General features: G+C 37.7%; 1 protein-coding gene across 5 annotated transcripts in view; it reads left to right on the forward strand.

Annotated features, from left to right (window-relative positions):
- Positions 1-24,775, forward strand: part of Matr3 (matrin 3) — a 33,951-nt gene extending 9,176 nt beyond the window's left edge. For 2 of the 5 annotated variants that reach the window (XM_042692181.1, XM_042692179.1), the window contains exons 2-15: positions 1,570-2,656; positions 7,876-7,937; positions 8,985-9,026; positions 9,883-9,995; positions 10,449-10,501; positions 11,082-11,207; positions 12,086-12,211; positions 12,934-13,101; positions 14,821-14,952; positions 17,118-17,161; positions 17,261-17,630; positions 19,583-19,949; positions 20,420-20,541; positions 23,693-24,775. In XM_042692181.1, coding sequence (XP_042548115.1) covers positions 1,745-2,656; positions 7,876-7,937; positions 8,985-9,026; positions 9,883-9,995; positions 10,449-10,501; positions 11,082-11,207; positions 12,086-12,211; positions 12,934-13,101; positions 14,821-14,952; positions 17,118-17,161; positions 17,261-17,630; positions 19,583-19,949; positions 20,420-20,541; positions 23,693-23,743 — 2,688 coding nt within the window. In that variant the 5' untranslated portion in view covers positions 1,570-1,744 and the 3' untranslated portion in view covers positions 23,744-24,775. Of the gene's footprint in view, positions 1-1,569; positions 2,657-7,875; positions 7,938-8,984; positions 9,027-9,882; positions 9,996-10,448; positions 10,502-11,081; positions 11,208-12,085; positions 12,212-12,933; positions 13,102-14,820; positions 14,953-17,117; positions 17,162-17,260; positions 17,631-19,582; positions 19,950-20,419; positions 20,542-23,692 lie in introns of those variants that run through there. The other 3 variants (XM_042692182.1, XM_042692184.1, XM_042692183.1) reach the window with 3 other exon arrangements.
- The last annotated feature ends 3,115 nt before the right edge of the window (positions 24,776-27,890 follow it).

The following is a 27,890-nucleotide window of genomic DNA, read 5'->3' on the forward strand; positions in this document are numbered from 1 at the left end:
AAGGCATAGCAAAGAACTTTTCATCTGAAGTTCACTAACTCTTGTCTTTATAAATCTTACCTTAAAGCTTAAGTAGCTTACCTAAGTGGATCTTGTCTAGAACTAGTTTCCTTGATGTCTTTCTCAAATTCATCTTTCTTGGTGTGCAAAAACATCTGTAACTCCAGTCACCTCTTATAGCATTTCTGTGTCTTTTAACTTATAACATCTATTTTTTAAAATCTAGTCAAAATCTTTCTTACCGGTAACTTTTTTTTAATACTTCCTCTACCCACTGAGTTCATACATTGTATCCTTGCTCTAATCTATCATTAGTGGAATTGGTCCCGTGGTAGACTAGTAACTATCAGATATTGTCTGGTTTTTTTTAGTGTAATAAAGCTTAACATTAAAATACCACTCTTGGGTATATGGATAATCAAATGTAGGAAGCAATGACTCCATAAACGTATGTAGCAAATAGCAATAGACTTCTGTGTTGTGTGATTGTGAATATAAAATTGTATCTTTTAGTGTTTTATGAGAATTACATGTAAACAATGAATATTTTATGCTATCCTTTTTGAGGTACGATGATAATGAATTAAAAATGAAACAATTTCATCCATAAACACATCTTAGTGGATCATAATCTGAATTTAAAAATATTCAAGTGATTGGGCTATTCTTGGGAAAAGTTTGCAGAAGTCTAAGTTACCAAGACCTCATTTTCATATTTTAAATGTTATGAGCTCTAGAGGTGCTGTATCCCTGAACATTGAATGAGCACTGATGGGGGTGCTGACTCGAGAAGTTTCTATTCTTTAAGTCCACCTATATTTCCTATACTTGGGTTTTTTCTTGGGAGATCTCCTATTTTCATATTCACCAGAGTTGGTTCTCCTTACCTTATAGGAATAGATAAGAAATAAGCACTGCCTGGTGTAGGGTGGCAGTTTGTTGTATGGCTTAAATTTGGGCAGAAATTCTTAAAACTATAGGAAATGACTTGTTTTTCTTATTCACATCTGTCTTCACCTCAATTTGATTTTTCTGCATGAAGGTCTCATTTATTATTTGGTCTTAAGTCTTACATCAGGTACTTGACCCCTAAGCTTCATTTACTTGTGATTTTACTTGGTTCTTTCTGATAGTGATAATAGATCTCATTTTCCAAAACAATACAACTGATTCATCTCTGACTTGCTGACCTTGATTTTTTTAATTTAATTTTTTTAGTCTTCTGAAATTTAAGCATCATACTATAGGGTGTATTTTTGTTCTTCTGAAGGAAGAAACTCATCTATGTTTTCACTGGAATTTTGATGTATTCAGACATCTTACCCTTGAGTTTAAATGTTTTTAAACAATATGAAATTCCTTTTAATAAATTTTAGAATGAAAAAAGCTACTTTTTAAATATATGCAGGCTCTGCATACATCTGGAATCTGTTTAAGATATGTAATAAATTCCTTGTAAGATTGAGATCTTAATGTTTTTTTATCAACATGATGCGTAAGTTTTTTTTTTCTTAAAAAACGGCATCTACTTAAAGGGATTTATGACTAAAATTGCTTATTTTTCTACAGAGTTGTCTGCTGGTTCTCAGCTTGAAGAAGATTCTACAGTCCTTATTGATCCTTTTTCTTGGCGTTACCATTTTTGAAGCAAAGTTAACCTAGCTTTCTAGTTTGAGCTTTCTTTTTGGCCGTCTTTTAAAAAAATTTTTTTCAATCTATAAAATAGACAAGAGATAGTTCTACAATGTCCAAGTCATTCCAGCAGTCATCTCTCGGTAGGGACTCACAGGGTCATGGGCGTGACCTGTCTGCAGCAGGAATAGGCCTTCTTGCTGCTGCTACCCAGTCTTTAAGTATGCCAGCATCTCTTGGAAGGATGAACCAGGGTACTGCACGCCTTGCTAGTTTAATGAATCTTGGAATGAGTTCTTCATTGAATCAACAAGGAGCTCATAGTGCACTGTCTTCTGCTAGTACTTCTTCCCATAATTTACAGTCTATATTTAACATTGGAAGTAGAGGTCCACTCCCTTTGTCTTCTCAACACCGTGGAGATGCAGACCAGGCCAGTAACATTTTGGCCAGCTTTGGTCTGTCTGCTAGAGACTTAGATGAACTGAGTCGTTATCCAGAGGACAAGATTACTCCTGAGAATTTGCCCCAAATCCTTCTACAACTTAAAAGGAGGAGAACTGAAGAAGGCCCTACCTTGAGTTATGGTAGAGATGGCAGATCTGCTACACGGGAGCCACCATACAGAGTACCTAGGGATGATTGGGAAGAAAAAAGGCACTTTAGAAGAGATAGTTTTGATGATCGTGGTCCTAGTCTCAACCCAGTGCTTGATTATGACCATGGAAGTCGTTCTCAAGAATCTGGTTATTATGACAGAATGGATTATGAAGATGACAGATTAAGAGATGGAGAAAGGTGTAGGGATGATTCTTTTTTTGGTGAGACCTCGCATAACTATCATAAATTTGACAGTGAGTATGAGAGAATGGGACGTGGTCCTGGCCCCTTACAAGAGAGATCTCTCTTTGAGAAAAAGAGGGGCGCTCCTCCAAGTAGCAATATTGAAGACTTCCATGGACTCTTACCGAAGGGTTATCCCCATCTGTGCTCTATATGTGATTTGCCAGTTCATTCTAATAAGGTGAGTTAATGCAACAGATGCTTCTAATTTCTTTTACATTGTAGTGCCTATTCTGTATTTACCTATATCTTTCACTCTAAATTCTATAGTCTGATGAGAACACTTTATTTGGAAGGTAATTGTTTTGAGATTTTAAACCAGGGCTTTACATTAATACAATCTGCCTAGATTACTTCTGGCCACATAGCTGTCATCCACTGGGATTATCTTGTTGGTTTTGGCATCAATATGTTCTTCTTAATCATATATTTAAGCAGGTTTTTTTGTCTGCTTTGTTGAATTGTTTTAAGCATTTTTTCGAAGTCAATGTGCTCTACCATTTTAGGATGCTAGATTTCAGCTCTCCATCTGTCTTGATTGCTGATTTGTATGTAGTAAAGATGTATTCTTGAACAATTCTCTTTTTTTCCTTATCTGTGGCTACAGGGAGTTAATGTAGAGCCCTGGTGTTTGTTTCAGTATGTTTCATATTTAGATTAGTTCATTCTTCTTTTTTTAATTTCCCTTAAACACAACTCTCATACTGTAACTGAAATTTTTCATCATTTTTTTTCTCCTTTTCCACGACCTTCTTAAACATGCTTCAGAACTCACTTTTTATTATCCCATATTGCATCTGTCCCTTTAGAGACTTTGATAAGTCAATTACTACAGTATCCTGCTCTGTGTTCCTTGTAAGCAAAGTCTTTTTTTCTGATTTAGGCTTTATCAGACTTCTAGTGTAGTCATTTGGAAAAAGAAAACTAATTCTCTTTTACTTTAATTATCACATCTGGTAAAATGGGAACTTTTTCAAAATGCCCTTTTAAATATGTTGCCTTTCTCTTTCAACTTTTTTAGTGTTATTCTCACTAGGGTGTTTTTTTTCCTTTTTTAGAATGTATTACAGTTGACTTAAAGTCAACATTGCAACACCCTACTAGCTTGATCCATAATCTGTGACCATCCATTTTTCCTGATGTGCTTTATAGTAAGCTACTAACTAGAATAAATTGCTGTTATGAAATTGATTTGATGGTTACTGTTATAGGGTTTTTCTTTACAGTAACATTTGGAAGGGTTAATTTAGCGGTTTCTTTTAAATTTGTTTTTAAGAGTACTCTTTTTTTTGAGTAGACTAAATCATACTTTAGACTTAGTTTTTAATATTCTATTAAAAGGTATTACTTGTCCCTTTCTGTATTTAGCTCTCAGCATTTTTATCTTTTAAATTTTAATTCACATTAAGATAAACGCTAAACTTAGGTTTATAGATTTATTTTCATGAAAGAAATAGAACTCTAAACTCCTAAGTGCAAATTTCCTTTGGTAGTTGTTTTACCGTTATTCCAAGTTTTGTTGAATAAAATAATTCTATCATGAAGTTTATTTTAGTTTTTGTTCTGTGCTGTTTTTCAAGATATAGATGTATAATTAATGTAATTAAAAGATTTGTTAAACTTCGGGTGACTCCCAACTTTATATTTTTGCACTTGTGCAAAAACAAAAAATATGCCAGAAGTGGCATGACCAATGCTTTCACAAAAGATCTCTTAAATTCCAAAGAAAATAATAGTATCTAAAAAGAAAATTATTTTAAATGACTTAAAATCTTTCCTGCTGGAATCATAAAGCTATTTAGGAAGTCACAAAGGAACACAAGTAAACCATGAAAAAACCTATCCGGATAAAAAGTTTTTGGATTTCTGTATGACTATTCTGTTACTTTCTTGTTCCTGAAGAAAGCCAATAACTTAAATGTATCTCAATTCGTAATTGAACAAAGTATTGTGTGAAATCTAGTATAAAACTAGATTTAAGAGTAGGATGCCTTCTATCCTAGTTACAAGAGTTAACCTTCTAGCCTGTTTTTTTAAAAAGTTAGTTTTAGCTAGTTTGGGTATTCTGTCAATATGTGGGTATATTTACGGACTGATTTTGAGGCCTTTTGTTTATTTGATTTATAAAACTTGTGTTTGTAGGTTGGACCAATTTTAAGAAGTTTAAACACATGGGTTCTTAATGTTTTCTAGTTGCCTTAACATAACTGATGCTTTTCTGTGTATGTCTACATCATTTAAAAGGTACTTAAATATTTAGGGGTGGATCCTTTTATAACTGATGTAGAAATGACTTTAAAGAAAATTACTGTAGTAGAAATTGATAATAAAAAATTTAAAGCTTTTAATCCTGCTCTCTGGTATTGCTGCATAACTTGGAAAATCTGTTATTTTTCCTCACTGGTGACATTAGATGGCCTATGTGATCAAAAGTTTTTCTCACTGTGAAATGAGAAATTTAAGTGAAAAAACATCTAGTTTTTGTCATGGTGGAGTTCCTTATATTTTAGAGATGACTTTGTGATAGTCTTTTCTCAGTTCTTTTAGAATATGAAATAGTGTTACCTCAGTCTCAAATTCCTTCAAGTTCCTTTCACTTAAAGAAAATTGCGCACTACAACCGTTTAACTGTCTTGTCAATTGAGTTTTTCTTTTTAGTTTCCCTTTAGAACCCCTTAAATTGTACTCTACTCTGCCATTCTGGAAGTGCTTCCCAAATTATTCTTTATATAACAGGGTATCTCAGAGACATCAAGATAAATTAGTTTTCCTCCAGAAACTTCTGAATTCAAAAAGTGAGTCTTTTTGCTTGATTAATCTCATGTAGTAGTCACCTCAGTATAGAATTTAGACATTGACTAAAATTTTTTGTTGCTTTTTTTTTCTTAATCTTCGGCAATTAAAAAAAAAAATAAACCTTTGGCTACATAATTGGGAGGGTGACAGTTTGAGGCCTTATGGGGAGAGTCTTTTTCCATTGTTTGTCCATGATAGTGCATACTTGTCATCCTATCCAGAATAGGAAGTCTAAAATAGGATACCAGTCCAGATATATGCCCTGGGGCAGAAAATCCTATCTCAGAATTAAAAAATGGACTAGAGATATGGCTCAGTATTATATAGCACCTGTGTAGCAAAAGCCAGGGCCCTTAGTTCAAACTAAAGTACTGTGTCCCCTACACACACACACAAAAGAAGGAAAGAGGATTGGTACAGTACTGCATGTTAGGGGTGGGTGGTGGAACATAAATAAGTAGGTGATCTTTCCAGCATTTTGAAAGAACAGCCATATTTAACCATGTTTGACTTCAACGAATATGACAAGATATAATTCCCTTTCAGCTTTTTAGCCTTTTTGTCTCCTATAAATTAGAAGCATGTTAATAATAGACCATTTTTCTTAAACATTATTTTGTAAGGATATATAATCTGAAGATTTTTTTAAAATTCTAAGTTAATATCTGTTTAAATCCACTTCTGAATTTTGTGAGTTTTACCTATGATGCTTCTTGCTTAGAGCCATTTAAAAAGTTAGTTCCAAGCCAGGTGCCAGTGGCTCACACTGGTAAACCTAGCTAAACTACTCAAGAGGCTGAGATCTGAGGATCACAGTTTGAAGCCAACCTGGGCAGAAAAGGTCTTGAGACTCTTACTTCCAATAAATTACTCAGAAAGGAGCTATGGCTCATGTGGTAAAGTGCTAGACTTGAGCATGTAGAGGCTCAGGGTCAGCTCCCAGGCCCTGAGTTCAAGCCCCAGGACTGAAAAAAAAAGTTACCTCCAATAAGAAAGTAGTCACAAATCTCTTTGTTCCTATTAACCACTGTTTTTAAGATAGCTAGTTTTGAGATACATGGAAATGCTAGTTAGTATTTCCCACATTCTAAATAAATAACACTTTCCTTGGATGTGTTCAGTCTTACTATTTTCACAAGGTTTTAACTTAATTCTGTTCAGGAATTCAGAATGTTATAAACTTTTAACAGAAATTAGAATGCCATTTATTATAAAATACCATTCTGAGACTTCAGAGAGGTATAACTTAATAATTTGGTGCTATAATTCTAGCTATAATTGTATTAAGTGATCAGTGGATATAAGAGAAATAGCCTCAATTTGTGGGAGTTTGTGACATAAATAGTAGATGTAAAAAGTTATAAGTTGAGATTTATAAGCAATGCAATGATAATTCACTTTTTAAAAGACATTTTTTTTCCAGAGCACTTTTCATGAGCTTGGAAATGTTCTGATAATCAGTTCACCTGTAAAACTTACCATTTGTTTTTCAAAACTGAAAATACTGAAACAACTAGTTAAAATAACTTAGGTGTCAACATTTAGTAATAATGTAGTTTCAGAATGGAACTGAGGCAGTTTGATAGAGGACTCACTTTATTCACTTTTCCTCTTTATTTACATTTGCTTAAAAGTTAGTTTTATATGTGTATTTTATCTTAAAAGAAAACTGGTTGGAATAAAATAAATGTAGGCTACTTCCTTTAAATTTAAAATAAATCACAAAGGAGCAAGTAATGATGTAAGTAAGTTCCCTCCTTAAAATTTGGAAGCAAGCACTCCTTAAATATGCTTGCTTGTTTTAGAGAAATATGGAAACTTCATTGATCAGTGGCAACATTTTCTTTGGGGAGAGGGGGGAGGTTCCGGTCGTGGGGCCTGAACTCTGGGCCTGGGCACTGTTCTTCAGCTCAAAGCTAGCGCTCTACCACTTGAGCCACAGCGCCACTTCCAGCTTTTTTTCTTTTTGCTTATGTGGTGCTTAGGAATCGAACCCAGGGCCTCATGCATGCAAGACAAGCGCTCTACCACTGAGCCACCTTCCCAGCCCTAGTGGGAATATTTTCTAAGTAAGCCATTCCTGTTAAATCCTGTTAGCTTTTTTGGCAGTGTTAATGGTGGAGTATTTTCTACTGTATGTTTAATAAATAATACACTTGGAGCATGTCTAGAGGCTAAATGAAATTAATTAATTTATACACTTAAGACATATTCTAGAAGAGTACTACCAAATAGCAGATGTAATTATACAAAGTGGATACTTGGTTTTGTCTACAGAAGAAATTAATGCTAGTACATTTGTTGGATCTCAAGTACTCTTGATCCTTACTCTATATCTTTTTCTTGTTAGACCTATTAAGTATGCTGTCCAAGTTAATCCAGTTTTTCCAAGAATGTGCATAGCGTATTTGAGGGCAGGATCAAACTTCAAACTTAGAGAAATGGTTTTAAATTAAATCAAGGTGATTTAATGAATGGGCCATTAATGTTTTTTATAACTTATGGTAATATATAGACATTAACATCCTAAACTTTAAATGGTTCAGATGAAAATATTTTAGCTTTTTTTGTTGTTGTTAATTCTACTAATTTACTTTGCTGCAGGAGTGGAGTCAACATATCAATGGAGCGAGTCACAGTCGCCGATGCCAGCTTCTTCTTGAAATGTAGGAGTTTGAAATACCTTTAAAGCATCCTTACTATGAATCAGAAACAGCTGTTACGGGTTTGGGGAGCTTATGGGCTTGTATCCACAGTATTCTTATCCCATAGTTGTAGATAATGTCTGGGCAATTTTTTAATAAGAAATAACATGTCCAGATTATTACATTGCAGATTAGATACAATAAAAATACTTTTCTTTCTAGGGTAAATACAAATTGGCCCATTAATTTATATGGAAAGAATTTTTTTTTTAATTTAATTTAATTTTATTTGTGAACATACTGTACAGAGGAGTTACAGTTACATGGGCAGGATAATGCGTACATTTCTTACCAAGCTTTGCAGCCTCCTCCTTTGTTTATCCTTCACATCCCTTCCCAGCCTCCCCCCTCCCCCCCTAATCCCAATCCTTCTCCTCCCCCCCCCCCCCATATGGAAAGAATTTTTAATGGACTTAATGACATAATAGCATTTTTAATAGTGAACACATGTTCTAAAACGTAGAGTGGTCACTAAAATTTACTAGTTATCAAGCAATTTTTTTATTTTTTTTTCTTATAAAATGCCTTTGGTTCTGAGTTTAGCTGGTACATTAAAATGGAATTTGCAAAGAAACCATATGAAACAAAACATAGTTCCCTTTGAGTGAAGTTGAAATTCTCAGACATGCCTGACTGTTGGGGCTGGCTTTTCTAGTGTCAAAACTTAATTCTGCTTTTGATATTTAGTATCGGGGAAGGAAAGCCTATGGTCTGTTTGTTTCTCTAATATAACCTTCATTTCTACTTCCTTATATAATATTCTCATAGAATAATGAGTGTATAAGAAATTTTCAATTTCAACATACATTCACCTACATCTGTAAGCCACTGTCTTAAATTTTTCCTTTGAAATATTTTACATGCTTTAGAACTAATATTTTTAACACTAGACTGTCAGCTCAATTTACTAATAGATTATCTCTAGTTTAGAGGTCAAACAAGGGTACTTACTAAAAGGGGGAAGGGGGTTGGTTTTATTTTAAAGTTAATTTTCTGGTCTTTTTAAAGCTACCCAGAATGGAATCCTGACAATGATACTGGACATACAATGTAAGTTAAATTTTTTTAAGCTATTGTTTGTAAAGGAGATCAATTTAAGGAATCCAGGTTTAATTTTCTATATTTCATAGTTATTTTCAATATCTGTTACCAAATGTGAGTTAGGTTAGGATAAGAAAATTTTATAGGGCTGGGAAGGTGGCTCAGTGGTAGAGCGCTTGCCTTGCATTCTCAAGGCCCTGGGTTCGATTCCTCAGCACCACATAAGCAAAAAGAAAAAAAGCCGGAAGTGGCGCTGTGGCTCAAGTGGTAGAGCACTAGCCTTGAGCTGAAGAGCTGAGGGACAGTGCCCAGGCCCAGAGTTCAGGCCCCACGGCCGGACCCAAAAAAAAAAAAGAAAATTTTATAGTTGGGTGCTGGTGGCTCACGCCTGTAATTGTAGCTACTCTGGAGGCTGAGATGAAGCCGGCCCAGACAGGAAAGTCTGTTAGACTCTTACTAGAAGTAGCACTGAACTCAAAGAGGTAGAGTGCTGGCCTTGAGCATTAAAGCTTAGGGACAGCACCCAGGCTCTGAGTTCATGCTCCATGACCAACAAAGAAAAGTTTAAAAAGAAAACTTTTATGTAGTAATTTTTTTTTTTTTTTGCTGGTTGTGGGGCCTGAACTCTGGGCCTGGGCGCTGTCCCTCAGCTCTTCAGCTCAAGGCTAGCACTCTACCACTTGAGCCACAGTGCTGCTTCTGGCTTTTTCTGCTTATGTGGTGCTGAGGAATCAAACCCAGGGCCTCACGCATGCGATGCAAGCACTCTACCACTAAGCCACCTCCCATCCCTGTGTAGTAATTTTTATTCTTTTATTAGTGCAGATTTCTCCCCAACTTTGTATATATTTCTTCATATTACTAGGGGTGATCCATTCATGTTGCAGCAGTCTACAAACCCAGCGCCAGGAATTCTGGGACCTCCACCTCCTTCATTTCATCTTGGCGGACCAGCAGTTGGACCAAGAGGAAATTTGGGTAATTATATGGAAATTAATACTACCTTTTTCTAAAATCTTCTGTCCTAAAAAGTAAATGCAGGAGAAAACAATCTTTTTTGTTTTGTACTAGTCCCGGGGCTTGAAATCAGGGCCTAGATCCTGTCCCTGAGCTTTTGTGCTCAAGGCTAGTGCTTTACCACTTAAGTCACACCTCCCCTTACCTTAGTGTGAAGGGTGGCAACAATTATACTCATAACAAGGCTTATTCAGGGACTGGAGATGTGGCTTAAGTGGTAGTATGCTTGCTTGAAGCACAAAGCCTTGATTTCAAATCCTATCTTCCTACCCCACCCCACCCCCCAAAAAAAAAATATATATATATATTTCACCATGTATTTGTAATGTCTTCATTTGTGTTTAAAAGATGTCCATTTCTAACTCATAAGTGAATTTATTATAAATCTGAAAAAATGCTCTTTCCTCCATAAAGGTGCTGGAAATGGAAACCTGCAAGGACCAAGACATATGCAAAAAGGCAGAGTGGTCAGTAATATAACCATTGCTTTTATTGTATTTACTGCTTTGCTTTAGGCAGAAGAATTTACTCTCCTCAAAAAACTGGATTGTGTAGTTTTTTTTTTATTTTAATTTTTATTTTTTGTGAACATACTGTACAGAGGGGTTACAATTACATGGGCAAGATAATGAGTACATTTCTTATCAAGCATTGCAGCCGACTCCTTTGTTTACCCTTTGATTGTGTAGTTTTTAAGTTCATTAGAATGTTAGAATTTTGAGGGGAGTTTGTTTATTTTCACCAATCCTGGGTACTGTCCCTGAGCTGAGTAGTTTATTGTGGACAAGTGTCTCAGATTGTCCTGTCTGGGATGGTTTCAAACCTCAGTCCTTAGATCTCAGCCTCCTAAGTAGCTACGATTACAGGCTTGAGCCACCAGCATCCAGTTATGCATGTTTAATTTTTTTTAAGAGCTAAGGAATTAACGAAAGTCTTCTTGTTTAATGTATAAGCACATATTCAGCCTCTGGAATGCATACTTATTCCCCCTCATAGTGATTTTTAAAAACTTCATTGACTTGGGTATATTGTTTCTCTGACTGGTAGGAAACTAGTCGAGTTGTTCACATCATGGATTTTCAGCGAGGAAAAAACTTGAGATACCAACTGCTACAGCTGGTGGAGCCATTTGGAGTCATTTCAAATCATCTGATTCTAAATAAAATCAATGAGGTATAAGTTTGGTTTTATTTTCTTTTTTAGTTTTTCTTAGAAACAAGCGCTTTCTACATAATCCAGAGTAACTTGAAATTTGCTATGTTTTTGCCTGCCCAAGATCACCTTATCCATCATCAATATATACTATTGAGAAAGTCAGTAGTTTATATTAATAATACTGATATTAATGGATAATATTAATTTAACTAATATATATAAAGGCTGTAAAAAATTGTTGGAGAAGACATTTCACACCTATAACAGTGATGCCAAATCATTTTTTTCAGTCCACTAATACATAGTGCATGATAGTATAGCTATAATCTAACATAACTTTTTTTTTTTTTTTTTTTGCGGGGGGCAGGGGGGGGTCTGGTCGTGGGGCCTGAACTCTGGGCCTGGGCACTGTCCCTCAGCTCAAGACTAGCGCTCTACCACTTGAGCTACAGCACCACTTCCGGCTTTTTTTCTTTTTGCTTATGTAGTGCTGGGGAATCGAACCCAGGGCCTCATGCATGCAAGGCAAGCGCTCTACCACTGAGCCACCTTCCCAGCCCCTAAGATAACCTTCTTATAAAATAACAATTTGGAAACACTGGTCTTATTTTGTCTTTGAATTCCTGAAAATACTTTATTATTACTAAATAGTGCAGAAGGGTTATAATTCCATGTCCGAATATGAGTACAATGCTTCTTGGTCAGTGTCCTTTTCCTTCATTTATCCCCATTTTGCCCCTTCATCCCTATCTCAATATCCCTTTCTCTGTTCCTTTGTCCACCCCTAAACCATGTTTAATGTTTAGATGTAGCTATATATAATATCTACTAGATAGTTTGGAAGTCATGCTAGGTTTTGATAAATCCTTTTTTTTTTTTTTTTTGTATTATTTCAGGCGTTTATTGAGATGGCAACCACAGAAGATGCTCAGGCTGCAGTGGATTATTACACAACCACACCAGCATTAGTATTTGGCAAGCCAGTGAGAGTTCATTTATCCCAGAAGTATAAACGAATAAAGGTAGTATGCTTCTGTTTCTTTTTCCTTTACATTCTATGTAAATCAGTTTAATACATCATTTGTTTGTTAACTTTGTCTATTTAAGAATTGATTTTGAGCCAAGTGTCAGTGGCTCATACCTGTAATCCTAGCTACTCAAGAAGGCTGTTTGAGGATCACAGGAGGAGGATCAAGGAGGCTGAGGATCACAGTTTGAAGCCAGGCCAGGCAGGAAACTCATAAGACTCTTATCTCCAATAAACGACCAGAAAGCGGAAAGTGAAACTGTGGCTCAAGTGGTATAGAGCTCTGGCCTGGAGCTGAAGAGCTGAGGGACAGCACCCAGGCCCAGAGTTCAAGCCCCACAGCTGACAAAAAAAAAAAGAATTGATTTTTTTTCTTTTAATTGGGCCATGTTTTTTTGTTGTTTTGGTTGGTTATGGGGCTTGAACTGTGGGCCTGAGCACTGTCCCTGAGCTCTTCAGCTAAAGGTGAGTGCTCTACCACTTAAGTCATAGCGCCACTTCCAGTTTTTTGGTGGTTACTTGGAGATAAGAGTCATAGATTTTACTGCCTGGGCTGGCTTTGAACTAGGATCCTCAGATCTCAGCCTCCTGAGTAGATAGGATTGTAGGTGTGGGCACCAGTGCCTGTCTTGGGCTGTCTTTATTGATTAAAAATAACAGCATACCTGCCTGCATTTGATTCATCTTTCCTTTCTCTACTTCCCCTGTTTATTAAAGAAACCTGAGGGGAAACCTGATCAGAAATTTGATCAGAAGCAAGAGCTTGGACGTGTGATACATCTCAGCAATTTACCCCATTCTGGATATTCTGACAGTGCTGTCCTCAAGCTTGCTGAACCTTATGGGAAAATAAAGAATTATATATTGATGAGGATGAAAAGTCAGGTAACATACCTATTGAGGTCTTGAAAAAAGATTTTCTCAAAAAGATTTTAGAATACTTTGGTTGGCTAATAGTGCTTAGTGGCATGTTGCATGCTAACATATATAAACAATCTTTATCACCAAGTAAAACTTCTTTTAGTCATAGTTGGTTGAAACTGTGAGGCATTGGATAAATTAAGAAAACTGTAGGCTGGGAATGTGGCTTAGTGGTAGAGTGCTTGCCTATCATGTGTGAAGCCCTGGGTTTGAGTCCTCAGTGCCACATAAAAAGAAGAAGCCAAAAGTGGTTCTGTGGCTCAAGTGGGAAGAGTACTAGCCTTGTACAGAAGAAGCTCGGGGACAGTGCCTAGGCCCTGAGTTCAAGCCCCAGGACTGACAAAACACACACCCACACACATACACATGCCTTTCCTTTCTTGCCCTTGCTTATGACACCTTTTCACACACACACACACACACACCTTTCCTTTCTTGCCCTTGCTAATGATACCTTTTCTAGGGTTTGCTTCCCAAGAATTTTCTATGCAAATAGAAGTTTCTTTTTGTGAGGTTTGGGGCGGGGGTGGGGAGGGAAAAAAAAGTTTCTTTTTGTGTAAGTGGTATTTTACATGATGCTATTTTACATGATGCTATTGAATTAACTGTCAAATTGAGCCTCCTATTGATGTCTGTTTAGAGTTACTTTTCTTATTTTTACCTTTCCCCTCCTCCCAGCTAAATCATTAGTTCTCTAGGGACTTCAGAACTTTTTATTTATTTCAGTGTGTTTAGTTAAAAGATAAAAGGTGGCTCAGTGGTAGAGCGCTTGCCTCGCATGCAAGAGGCCCTGGGTTCGATTCCTCAGCACCACATAAGCAAAAAGAAAAAAGCCGGAAGTGGCGCTGTGGCTCAAGTGGTAGAGTGCTAGCCTTGAGCTGAAGAGCTGAGGGACAGCTCCCAGGCCCAGAGTTCAGGCCCCAGGACCGGAACCCCCCCCCAAAAAAAAAGATTGTGTAAAATCAAAATTTAATGACTAGATTAAGTTACCTTATGCTTGTGTTTTTTTAGTAAATGAATTCAGACTGATTAGGGCTTATATAGCTCAGTAGTAGAAAGCCCTGGATTCAATCACAAACACTTTCTCTGTCTCTCTCTCACTCTCTCTCTCTCTCTTCCCCCCCCTCTAAAAAAAAATGGTGACATGAATACCTTTTTTTGTTGTTAAAGTATATTTTAGGTTAATGTTCAAAATTTATATGTTTTCAGACTCCTCTTTAATGTTTTGATATATTCTGAGTTTAGAATTTCTTTGCATAGCCGGGCGCCAGTGGCTCACGCCTGTAATCCTAGCTACTCAGGAGGCTGAGATCTGAGGATCACGGTTCAAAGCCAGCCCGGGTAGGAGAGACCGTGAGACTCCCATCTCCAATAAACCACCAGAAAACCGGAAGTGGCACTGTAGCTCAAGTGGTAGAGCGCTCGCCTTGAGCTGAAGAGCTGAGGGACAGCACCCAGGCCCAGAGTTCAAGCCCCACAAAAGAATTTCTTTACATAAAGGCAACAAAAAGTTGATTGTATTTGGTCTTTAGTAGTCTTAGGTAGCATTGTATGTCTGACAGGCTCTTAGCTTTACTTAATTTTCACTAGAGTTGATGAGGATAGAATAAAAATTAAAAAGTTTTATGCAGTTCTGTGAAAAATAATGACTTGTGGGGTTTTTTTGTTTTGCTTTGTTTTTAGGCCTTTATTGAGATGGAGACCAGAGAAGATGCCATGGCAATGGTTGACCATTGTCTAAAGAAAGCACTTTGGTTTCAGGGGAGATGTGTTAAGGTTGACCTTTCTGAGAAATATAAAAAACTGGTGCTGAGGGTATGTAGCATTTGGTTTATTACTCATTTAAAAAAAAAAAAAAACTTCTTGATGGGTCACAGTGGCCTATAATCCCACATACTCAAGGAGGCTGAGTCTGAGGATTGTGATTGGAAGCTAGTCCAGGAGACTCTTCAGTTAATCACCCCCCAAAAAACACATGGAGTTGTGGCATGAATGGGAAAGCAGCCTTGAGCAAAAATTTTTTGCTCAAAGACAGTATCTAAATCCTGAGTTCAAGCCCCAAGGCTAGAATATGCATGTGCACTTGAATGTGCACATACACAGGAAGGGCTGGGAATGTGGCTTAATGATAAGAGTGCTTGCCTAGCATGCATGAAGCCTTGGGTTTGATTCCTTGCTACCACATAAACAGAAGAGGCTGTAAATGGCATTGTGGCTCAAATGGTAGAGTGCTAGCCTTAAGCAAAAAGAAGTTGAGGGATAGTGCCCAGGCTCTGAGTCCAACCTCTGGACTAGCCAAAAAAAAAAAAAAAGGAGCAGCACCCCCCCAAAAAATCTCAAGTGACAGTCTTTATTTTCTAAAAAATTTTACTACTTTATTGTTTTAAAATCACAGTTGAATACCTTAGCATGTTCTCCACACAACATACATGTATAGTTTTTAGAAATACCAAATTTGGTAAAAGATTTTAAAGAAAGAAATTATGTAAGTATATGTATTGACTGCTATACATTGAAGAAACCACTAATTCTATTGTACCATTAAAAGCGGAAATCATTCATTGCATAGCATGTTTATACCGATTCTTTTTTTTTCTTTTTTCTTTTTTTTTTTTGGGTCCGGTCGTGGGGCCTGAACTCTGGGCCTGGGCGCTGTCCCTCAGCTCTTCAGCTCAAGGCTAGCGCTCTACCACTTGAGCCACAGCGCCACTTCTGGATTTTTTTTCTTTTTGCTTATGTGGTGCTAGGGAATTGAACCCAGGGCCTCATGCATGCAAGGCAAGCGCTCTACCACTGAGCCACCTTCCCAGCCCTATACCAAGCCAGGGTTCAGTTCCTCAGCACCACATAAGCAGAAAAAAGCCGGAAGTGGTACTGTGGCTCAAGAGCTTGCTTTGAGCTGAAGAGCTGAGGGACAGCACCCAGGCCCAGAGTTCAGCCCCCATGACCAACAAAAAAGAGAGAGAGAGAAAAATAACCAAGCCAGTTTCTCAAAGCAAAAAATTTTTTAAAGAAAATTTTAATGAGCTATTTAGTCATACTGAAACTGTCATCAGACTTTAAGACTAGGCGGTCAAATTGAGTTATGATTGATGTATGATATGTGAGCAATTCAAACCTATGAGAGTACTCTGAATTTAGTATATAGAGTCTCAGGTGCTTTTATTCTCTTTTTGAAAATTTTTGAAAGCAAAAGGATTTAATGATGAAACAAAACAAAATTGTACATCTTTTCTACCTTGGTTCTGCTGCTCTTAGAGCTGAGGTATTAACATGAGTGACAGATTCTTACTGTCTACTTAAAATTTTATATTTGAGGACTGGGACGGTGGCTCAGTGGTAGAGTGCTTGCTTTGCATGCATGAGGCCCTAGGTTTGATTCCTCAACAACACATAAGCAGAAAAGGCCCCAAGTGGCGCTGTGGCTCAAGTAGTACAGCATTAGCCTTGAGCTGAAGAGCTGAGGGACAGTACCCAGGCCCGAGTTCAGACTCCACAACTGACCAAGAAAAAGTTTTAGAAAAGACTGGTAACCAGCAGGGCACTGGTGGTTCACGCCTGTAATCCTAGCTACTGAAGAGGCTAAGATCTGAGGATTGTGGTTCAAAACCAGCCAGGCAGGAAAGTCCACGAGACTCCAATCTTCAATTAATCACCAGAAGAACCAGAAGGTGCTGTGGCTCAAGTGGTAGAGCGCTAGCCTTGAGCTGAAGAGCTGAGGGACAGTACCCAGGCCCAGAGTTCAAGCCCCACGACCAACCAAAAGAGGGGGAAAAAAAAGACTGGTTACCATTTTATTACTCAATTAATTATCTGTTTTGTTATGAATTTGTGAATATAGGCAATATGTCTTTGGTATGAGTACAGAGATTGAATAGGAAGCATTGATTATATAAGAGATTGTCACAAAATATTGGATGATTATATATTCAAATGAGTTTTTAAAATACTAACTTTTGTAAAACTTTTTTGTCTTTTAGATTCCCAACAGAGGCATTGACTTACTAAAAAAAGATAAATCTCGGTAATTTCAATTTCTTGTGTTGTGTTGTGCATATTGTGTATTAAAGTTTTAGTTTTCATCCCAGAAAAAAAAAATTCTTTTTATCTTTTTTGATTTCAGAAAAAGATCTTATTCTCCAGATGGCAAAGAATCTCCAAGTGATAAGAAATCCAAAACTGACGGTTCTCAGAAGGCTGAAAGTACAACCGAAGGTAAAGACCAAGAAGAAAAGTCAGGGGAAGATGGTGAGAAAGATACAAAGGATGACCAGACAGAACAAGAACCTAATATGCTTCTTGAATCTGAAGATGAGCTACTTGTAGATGAAGAAGAAGCAGTAGCTCTTCTAGAAAGCGGCAGTTCAGTGGGAGATGAGACTGATCTTGCTAATTTAGGTGATGTGGCTTCTGATGGGAAAAAGGAGTCTTCAGATAAAGCTGTGAAAAAAGATTTGAGTGCTTCATCAGCAACCAAGAAAAAACTTAAAAAGGTAACTTTTTTAAGACTATTCTGAGTAGTTTTAATGGAACATTAGTTCAGATCAATTTTTCACATTATTTTCTTACCAAACAGGGTCAGATAAGGAAAAATATTTTATATAGGGGGAAAAAAATAAGATAAGAGCTGGGCACCATTGGCTCACCCCTGTAATCCTAGCTACTTAGGAGGCAGAGATCTGAGGATCGAGGTTTAAAGCCAGCCTGGGCAGGACAGTCCATGAGACTATCTCCAGTTAACCACCAGAAAACCAGAAGTGGCCCTGTGGCTCACGTGGTAAAGTAAAGAGCTGAAGTGCTAAGGGACAGTGCCCAGGCCCAGAGTTTAAGCCCACGACAGACCCAAAAAAAAAAGATTAAAAATGTAAACATTTAAATCCAAACTTGACAATAAATATGTGAAGTAGAACATTTCATTAATTCATTTAAAAAAAAAACTTATAAAGAAAACCTTTTCATAGTGCAAGTTCAAACTATTGTATATATATTCTTGAGTTTTATACTGATCCTATGCTTATGCAATTTGCTTATTTTTTTAGGCAAAGATTTATTTTAGTAAGGGAGGGGTAAAGAGAGAAGCATGCCCTACTTCCCATTTACAGAATCAAAGTTGAGTATTCCAGTCTTACTGTACAGCTTGTTTTCAAAGAGGTGGTATGAGCTAACATAATCCCAGTACTCCTTAGGTAGAAGCAAGAGAATCAAGAGTTCAGGCTAACCCAAGCAAATAGTAAGATTCTGATTCTAACAGAAAACAGGTGAGGGTAAGGGGTTTGTAGATTAACTGACCCAAAAAAACTTAAAACATTTTGCTACTTATTTAAAAATCACTTGAATTTGAAGAATTTTTCCTATTTGAAAAATACAACCTTAACTGTCTTTTGAAACAGCTCATTAAAAAATAAGTTAACTGAAGCCATGCATCAGTGGCTCATACCTATAATCCTAGCTACTCAGGAGGTTGAGATCTGAGGAGGGTCTAGGTTCAAAGCCAGCCAGGTCAGGAAACTCTGTAAGAATCTTCAATAAACCAATAGGAAACCGGAAGTGGCTCTGTGGCTGAAGCGGTAGAGTACTCGCCTTGAGCTGAAGAGCGCAGGGGCAGCACCCAAGCCCAGAGTTCAACCCCCACGACTGACAGACAAAAAAAAAAAGAAAAAGAAAAGTTAACTGAGGTGTTACAAATTAAATTTTTATCCTTGGTAAAGAACAGTAAAACAGGGCTGGGAAGGTAGCTCAGTGGTAGAGCGCTTGCCTTGCATGCCTGAGGCCCTGGGTTCGATTCCTCAGCACCACATAAGTAAAAAGAAAATAGCCGGAAGTGGCGCTGTGGCTCAAGTGGTAGAGCGCTAGCCTTGAGCTGAAGAGCTGAGGGACAGCGCCCAGGCCCAGAGTTCAGGCCCCACGACCGGACCCAAAAATAAAAATAAAAAAAGAACAGTAAAACAAAAACTTCTTACACTAAATAAGAGCTGTCTTACATGTTTCTAAATAAGAGCACTATCACATTGTCTGAGAAGTTGTAGAAAATAAGTATAGAATGTAAGTAAGTGTCTTTACAAAAGTTATTTTTGTTCTTCATGTTTGACCAGGCTTTCCATTTGGTGAAGTTTGATTTTTGGTCTAGGCTTGAGTTTGATATTATGGATTGGATCTCAAGGACAAGCAGCCAGACATACTAAGCCATAACCCATTATTTATTTAAGTCATCAGTGGGAGGAAGAAAGGAGGAGATATTTTGGAAAGACAAAGACATGCCAGGCATGGTAATAACATGCCTGTAATCCCAGCTTTTTAGAGGCTGAGGCAGGAAGGAAGATCAAGCTCAATAAGTAGAGGCCTTATTTTAAAAGAGAAGAGACAAAGACGCTATCCCTTCAAGTAAAACAAATGGAAGGGATGCTGCAAGATAATTGTTGCAGAGTAAATTTGTCTTTCTTAACAGCGTCGTTTCCCAGGGAGTGTGGAAGGTTTTGTCACTCTAGATGAGGTTGGTGATGAGGAAGATTCGGAACTTCACAAACTTCGTAAATCAGGCATGACATTTAAATCTGGTGACAAAAATGATGATGGTTTGGTTGAAATTAAGGTGGACAAGATCGAAGAACTTGATCAAGAAAACGAAGCAGCACTGGAAAATGGAATTAAAAATGAGGAAAATATGGAACATGGTGCTGAATCTGCTGAGAATACTGATGATCCCAACAAAGACGCAAGTGAAAATGCAGATGGCCAAAGTGATGAAACCAAGGAGGACTATACAATCCCAGATGAGTATAGAATTGGACCATATCAGCCCAATGTTCCTGTTGGTAAGCTTTAAGACTTTGTTCTTCTACCTTTTAAAAATTAGTCTTATTTAATATCTGAGAGGGTTAAGTTAGTTTTCTATTTTCCCTGTGGGAAAGAGTTGGCAAAACTTAACAAGTTGGTACATCACTCTCACTTCTTCTTTTACCCATTTCTTAATTTTGTATTATGTTACCATTCCACAATGATGTTCTCCTCATAAAGGTTTCTGAAAATTACACATTCCTTTTTGTTTTGTGTTTCTGTGTTACAGTCTGTCTTTCATATTAAAAGTACAATTAGGTAAGACCTTCAATACTAGTTAAGTACAAAAAAGCTAGTATCATAGTTTTGTTTTTAGCTTAGGCAGTATTGGACTTATTGCACATACCTTGTCTGATTCAAATTATATTATCAGGATAAAGAGATTTGAGACTACTGAATACACTCTTCAGTTTACTTAATTTGTAAGAATGTATGTTTGTATTTCTAGGTATAGACTATGTGATACCTAAAACAGGGTTTTACTGTAAGCTGTGTTCACTCTTTTATACAAATGAAGAAGTTGCAAAGAATACTCATTGCAGCAGCCTTCCTCATTATCAGAAATTAAAGGTAAGGCTGAATCTAAAACAGGAGAGTTCTTTTGTGAAAGCTAACATCACTTAAGATATAGAAATAAATGCGATCTATAAATATAATGTGTGTAAGTCTGTGGACCTGGCACAGTGCTTTATCCTGAGGAAATTTTTATATTTTTCATTTGTGGCTTTATTTACACAAGTTAATGGACTCTGGAAACATCTGTTGAACATGGTTTTGTTTTTTTGTTTTTTGGGGACTTGAACTTAAGGCCTGGGCACTGTTCAGGAAGTCTTTTTGCTCAAGGCTTGTACTCTACCACTTTGAGCCACAGTGCCACTTCTGGTTTTTGACTGGTTAATTGGAGATAACAGTCTCACAGAGACTTTTCAGCCCCTGGGTTGAAGTAATGATTTAGAATTAGACACTGGTAACTCAAGTCTGTAATCTTTACTACTCAGGAGACTAAGGTCGGAAGATCATGGTTCAACACCACCCCAGGCCAGTAAAGTATGTGAGACTCGCCTTTTTGGGGGGCAAGGGGTCAGGCACTAGTGCTGGGGCTTGAGCTCAGGGCCTGGTCACTGTCCCTGAGCTTCTTTTTGCTCAAGGCTAGCACACTACTACCTGAGCCACAGTGCCACTTCCAGCCCTTTCTGTTTATGCAGTACTGAGGAATCTAGGGCTTCATGCGTGCTAGGCAAGCAGTCTACCACTAAGCCACATTCCCACCCCATGTTTGTGAAACTCTCTTATCTCCAGTTAACCACCAGAAAACCACAAGTGAAGCTGTGGGTCAAAGTAGTACAGTGCTCTCCTTGAGCAGAAAAGCACAGGGACAGTTCCTAGGCCTACAAAAACATGAAATAAAAGTACATTTAGGGACTAGAGAAATAGTTCAGTCACAGAGTACTTGAATATCATGTATATATTCTGGTTTTGACTGCACTATTACTTCTTGAGAATGGTATGTAGATATAATACATAAATTAATTTCATATTAGATTAGTCTCATCCCAGTGCAAGTTTTTGTATCAATAGTTCTGCTCATGACTGGTGCTCTACCTTTAGTCCTTACGTATTGTTAGTTACCTATTTAGAAATACTCCAAAATCTAATCAAAACACTTCTTTCTGATCCCAGCCATTTCAGATAAGGAATAGTACACCTGCATTGCATTTATGTATCAAATTGTTTTTTGTTTTCTTTTTGGCTTATATGTCAGGAGCTAGCTAAGGACCTTGTGCTTGCTAACTGGTACTCTAGCACTTAAGCCACCACCCTGCCAGACAAATTCTGTGTTACCTAGATTGATGAAAGGTAGTTTTATTTGGGGATTTCAGTATTGCTAGTATCGCTTCAGTCTTTGCAAATACCAATTTTTTCCCCCCATCATGTGGCTTAAACTCAAGGCCTGGGCAGTGTCCTTAAACTTCTTTTGCTCAAGGCTGTCACTACCACAGTGTTGTTCCAGCCTTTTCTGAGTAGTTCATTGGAGATAAAAAGTCTCATGAGCTGGGCGCTGGTGGCTCACGCCTATAATCCTAGCTACTCAGGAGGCTGAGATCTGAGGATCACAGTTCAAAGCCAGCCCGGGCAGGAGAAACCGTGAGACTCCTATCTCCAATAAACCACCAGAAAACCGGAAGTGGCGCTGTAGCTCAAGTGGTAGAGCGCTTGCCTTGAGCTGAAGAGCTGAGGGACAGCGCCCAGGCCCAGAGTTCAAGCCCCACGACCGACAAAAAAAAAAAAAAAAGTCTCATTTTCTTGCCCAGGCTGGCTAGGATTACAGTTGTGAGCCACCAGTGCCCAACTCAAATACTAAATTTTTTACTAACTTACTGAAAGTAAAATTGAATCCATGTCCTCCCTCATGCTGAGCATATACTATTACTGTTGAGCTACACCTTGTTCCCTAGTACCAGTATTTTATTGACTTTATTTTTAAGCTATTTTAGGTCAGAAACTCTATGTATTAGAAAATTTTGGAAATAATATGTGAAGTAACCTCTGAGTGTTTCATACTTGATATGGACTGTATTATAATAATTTTCTTCTAGCTAAAAAAAGCTATATCTAAAATCTCTTGAAGGCTGTATATTTCATTATTAGCAATCAGAACTACTAGGCAGTATATCTTGCTAATAAAAGAATTGATACTTTTTCTAATGGTTTTGTAGGGAGGTTTTTTGTTTATTTTTTTTTAAGGTATAGTTGTGGTTTTTCTAATGGTTTTGTAGAGAGTTTTTTTTTTTATTTTTTTTAAGGTATAGTTGTGGCTCTTAATATATCTTAATATATTTTAATCAGAAGTAAAAAGGTTTACCTCTTTTTTTTTTTTTTTTCTGCCAGTCCTGGGGCTTGAACTCAATGCTGGGCACTGTCCCATTGCTTCTTTAGCTCAATGCTAGCACTGTATCACTAGAGCCACAATTCTACTTCCAGCTTCCCCCCTCCTCCCCCCCCTTGTGGGGTTTGAACTCTGGGCCAGGGCGCTGTCCCTGAGCTCTTTGGCTCAAAGCTAGTGCTCTACCACTTGAGCCACAAAAAACCACTTTTGGTTTTCTGGTGGTTTATTGGAGATAAGTCTCTCTCAGACTTCCTGCCAGGTTTGGGTTTGAACCATGATCCTCAGATCTCAGCCTCCTAAGTAGCTAGGATTATAGGCCTGAGCCACTGGCACCTGGCTAATAAATATATCTTGCATATTTTTAGTAGATCTTGCTATCTAAAAATTCTAAACTAGATGTCATATGTGTTAGGAGCTAGCAAACTCCATGGGCAGCCCAGTCCCTGCTTTTGTAAATCAATTTTTTACATTTAAAATTATTATCCATGGCTATTTTGGTTGAGTGCAGTAGTTATAACAAATAATTTATGTTTTGGGCATAGCACTAGTTCTATGTGATCATGTTCTTTGTTTTTTTTCATGTGTAAAAGTTAGGGTTAATTACACATTAAAATATCCATTTTTCACATTTACCATTTTTTCATGCCTTATTGTGGTGTCCTGAACTTTGTGAACTAAAGTAAAGAATTAACTCATTTTTAAAATACAAAGTTTTAGGCTAATTCACACTGAGGTCCCTAAACTTCAATTGACTTATTGATGGATTGATGGATATGTTGCTTTTCTTTCAAGTTACTTAATTGAGATAATTCTTTTTTTCCTCTCTCTCATCAGAAATTTCTGAATAAATTGGCAGAAGAACGCAGGCAGAAGAAGGAAGCTTAAGATATATAAGAAGCATAAAGATTTCAAAAAAACAATGGTTCTTTGTTTTTAATGTTAACCTTTTTTAAATACAATACTGATAGTTAGAGGAAAACTATTGTACTCTTTTGTTTTAGTGGATAAATACTAGATGTCTGTTCATGTGCTAAGTGTTATAGCAAAAATATACGGTTAAGTTCATGAATAGTTTTTGTTTCATCGGAATGGCAACAGACAGAAGTACTTTGTAGAGACTGATTCTGTAAGCTACTATGTAAGACAACTTGCACCACTAAGAAAAAGATAAACAGAACTGTTCAGAAAAATGAGATTTATTAGATCCAAGCTGCAACGGAATGTCAACAACTTTTAATTCCATTCAATAAAGAACAAAACCAGTTGTATTTTTATTACTTTCATCTGAAACATTCCATGTTTTAATCTGAGCCTTGTAGAACTTTCATTTGGAGTTTAAAGCTGCTTTGATGCATTTCATTTTTTAGAGAATTCCATTCATGTGAGATTGGCAATTCAAATGCAGGTGCCATTTTCTTTTAATGTCATGATGTTGTTTAGATAGCAAGAAATATTAAATAATTGGCTTTAGATTTTATAATTTTTTCCCTGAGTTCCTGCTAGGTTTCATATTCCAGTAGTCAGTGTACTTTCAGTGAAATGTAAAAAAAAAACTCTCTTTGACCAGTATTAATTTCTTGAGATCTTACTGCTTGTCACTTGAATCCTATAGCTGTCATACATCTCTGGTATAAGCAACATTTTATTTCTGAAGTGTGTGTAAACCATCTCTTCATGTTTTCAAGATGTAATTTTACATTTTTTAAAGTTTGGCCATAATTCTAGACGCACGCTTCTAATTCATTGTACCTGCACATGTGACCTTTGTGAACCGAAATTTGCATGTATAATCTGTGTTTACTTGTAACTCTGGTTATATTCTGCTTATATCTGTGGATTCAAGTTACTGAAGTGAATACCAATAAAAAAAAATCTAGGCCATGTTCATTGGTTATACATGTTTGGAATGTTAACCAATATATTTGTCAGTTGTGGTTTTATTCACTATTATACTTTGTGCATGCTTTAACAAATTACTACTTTCTAAATCTATAGTGAGTATTCTAAAAAAGTGCTACTAAAAATCTAAATGTTAAACTTCCTTCTGCTGGTACATTTCTTGTTCTTGTTACATAACAAGAAAGGGGACTTTCTGGTTTTTAATTTAGTTTTTACTTCTCAAGCCCTTGAATTCAGGCCTGGGTTCTGTCTCTAAGCCTTTTTGGTGAAGGCTATCTCTGCTCTTATCATTTAAGTTACAATTCTACTTCTGGTTTTTTGTTTTGTTTCATTTTGTCGGTTCTGGGGCTTGAACTCAGCCCAGGTGCTGTCCTGAACTCTTCAGTTCAAGGCTAGCGCTCTACCACTGTAGCCACAGTGTCACTTGTGGTTTTTCTGGTGGTTAATTGGAGATAAGAATCTCATGGACTTCCCTGCCCAGGTCTGTCTTTGAACCATGATCCTCAGATCTCAGCCTCCTGCGTAGCTAGTACTACAGGCATGAGCCACCAACATCCAGCTCTGGGTTTTTTGTTATTTTTTTGGTAGTCAGTTGGAGCTGGTTTTGAACCAACTTCCTCAGTTCTCTGCCTTTTTTTTTTTTTTTTGGTCATGGGGCTCGAACTCTGGGCCTGAGCTCTTCAGCTCAAAGCTAACACTCTACCACTTGAGCCACAGTGGGTTTCATGAACTTTCCTGCCAGAGCTGGCTTTGAACAATCTCAGATCTCAGCCTCCTGAGTAGCTAGGATTACAGGTATAATCCACAGGTACCCATATCCAATTCTCAGCTTGCTTTATTGGGGGCGGGGGGGGGGGGGTCAGTTGTGGGGCTTAAACTCAGCCTGGGCACTGTCCCTCAGCTCTTAAGTTCAAGATTAGCACTCTTACCACTTGAGCCACTGCACCATTTCCGGTTTTGAATGTTTTACTGGAGACAAAGTCTCATGGACTTTCCTGCCCCGGCTGGCTTTGAGCCACAATCCTCAGATCTCAGCCTCCTGAATAGCTAGGATTAAAGGCATGAGCCACTAGATCTGACTCATGATTTCTTTTAAACCTTATGAACTTCAAATGCTAAAGATGTAGAAATTGAAAATCTCCTTTTTCATTAAAATTTTTCATTAAAATCTGGACAGTATTAAGATGTATCAGCCTTTCAAACGATGTAGAGATTCTTGGGGTGTGGGATTATCTGTTCTGAAAGAAACTTTTCCACTAAAACTGAACTCTTCCTGTTTTTGTTCAAGGCTAGTGCTGTACCATTTAGTTTCTTGCTGGTTAAGGGAGATAAGGGTCTTATAGACTGTTCTGCCCAGGCTGGTTTCAAACTGCCATCCTCAAATCTCTGCCCTGTCTAGGATTATGTATGACCAACCAGAGCCCAGCAAGAACTTTTTTGTGCTGTTTCTGGGGCTTGAACTTGGGGCTTGGGTGCTGTCCCTGAGCTTTCTATTTATTTTTTTAAGCAATCACTCCGCCACTGGAGCCACAGCTAGCTCCACCTGTGGCTTTTTCAAATTCTCAGACCCAAATGTTTACAGTAAAATTGTACTAATAAAATTTTAGGATCTCAATAAAGGACAAATGACTTTTCATGTAACATGCACAAGAAATTCTTGCCAGTTCATTTTAATTTTAGCCTTTACTAATTAGCTATTTCTGTTTAATTTCAACTTTTTAACTAACAAAGCTATAGAATTGTGTGCACAATAGAACTCTTAATTCTTTTCCGTTATGACAACTTTTTTCAAGTGTCCTGCTTTATTGGATCTAGCAGTTTGAAGAAAGGGATGCTTTGAAAAGTTTTACCTAGCCCAAGCATTTAGAAATCAGACACTTAAATTCATAGTTCTTAATAGATTATCTTTGTGCCCATCAGGAGTGTTGAATGCAGGGCTTTGACACTGTCCCTGAGCAATTTTGCATAAGGCTAATACTCTGCTGCCTCATCTAGCTTCCAGTCATGATCCTCAGATCTCAGCCTCTTGGACTTTGGGGATGTTTCTGTTTTTGTCACTATTAGTTGTGCTTAGGGCCTTGCACATGCTAGGCAAGCCCTCTTACATGCTGGTACTTAGGGACTTTTGCATGTGGCTAGTCTAGTGTTAAGAGTACTTAAGTCAAGCCACTGCTTCCAGCTTTTTGCTGGGTAATTAGAGACAAATGTCTTGCAGATATATCTGGCCTAAATTCTCAGGTCTGTGACTAGTTACTAAAGGGGAGAGCTGAGTTGCTTTTCTTTTTTTTGGGGGGGGGGGGGTTCTGGTCATGGTGCCTGAACTCTGGGCCTGGGCTCTGTCCCTCAGCTCTTCAGCTCAAGGCTAGCGCTCTACCACTTGAGCCACAGCACCACTTCCAGCTTTTTTCTTTTTGCTTATGTGGTGCTGAGGAATTGAACCCAGGGCCTCATGCATGCAAGGCAAGCGCTCTACCACTGAACCACCTTCCCAGCCCTGGGTTGCTTTTCTTTACAAGCTCATGAATGGAGATCTGCAAGAACACTGGAACTCTTTTTTTTTTTCCCAGGTTAACTGAAACATGTCTGCTTGAAGATAGCTTACATTAGGAAGGAAGTGGCTTTTGGATGCACTTTGGTTTCCGTCCATCATAGTATATGATATGGTTCGTTATGGTTGAGGTTGAGATTGTATTCCCTTGCAAGGATTCCAGATTGATTGTTGAACCCATCTGGGTCTAAAGATCCCCACCTAGACTGTAGATACAGGTTAGTGGTAATATGCTTGCCTAGCATGTGCCAGGCCTTGAGTTGGATCCCCTGCAGGATGAAGTTTAAATTGGGAGCAGCTCACACTTGTTTAAATCCCAACTAAGTAGGAGGTAGAGATCAGGAAGATTATAGCTCAGCGCCATCCAGAGTGAAAACATCTCAAATGAAAACTCTTGGAGCTTGACACCAGCTACTCAGGAAAGTGAGATCTGAGGAAGAAAGGCTGTGAGACTCCAATTAATGACTAAAAGCCACAAGCGGTGCTGTGGCTCAAGTGGTAGTGTACTAACCTTGAGGAAAAGGAGCTAAGGGACGACCCAGACCCAGAGTTAAAGCCCCAGGACCAGCTGTAAAAAGAAAAATC

Source organism: Dipodomys spectabilis, unplaced genomic scaffold, assembly GCF_019054845.1.
Source record: "Dipodomys spectabilis isolate Male_0828 unplaced genomic scaffold, ASM1905484v1 ptg000147l, whole genome shotgun sequence".
Classification (NCBI taxonomy): Eukaryota; Metazoa; Chordata; class Mammalia; order Rodentia; family Heteromyidae; genus Dipodomys; species Dipodomys spectabilis.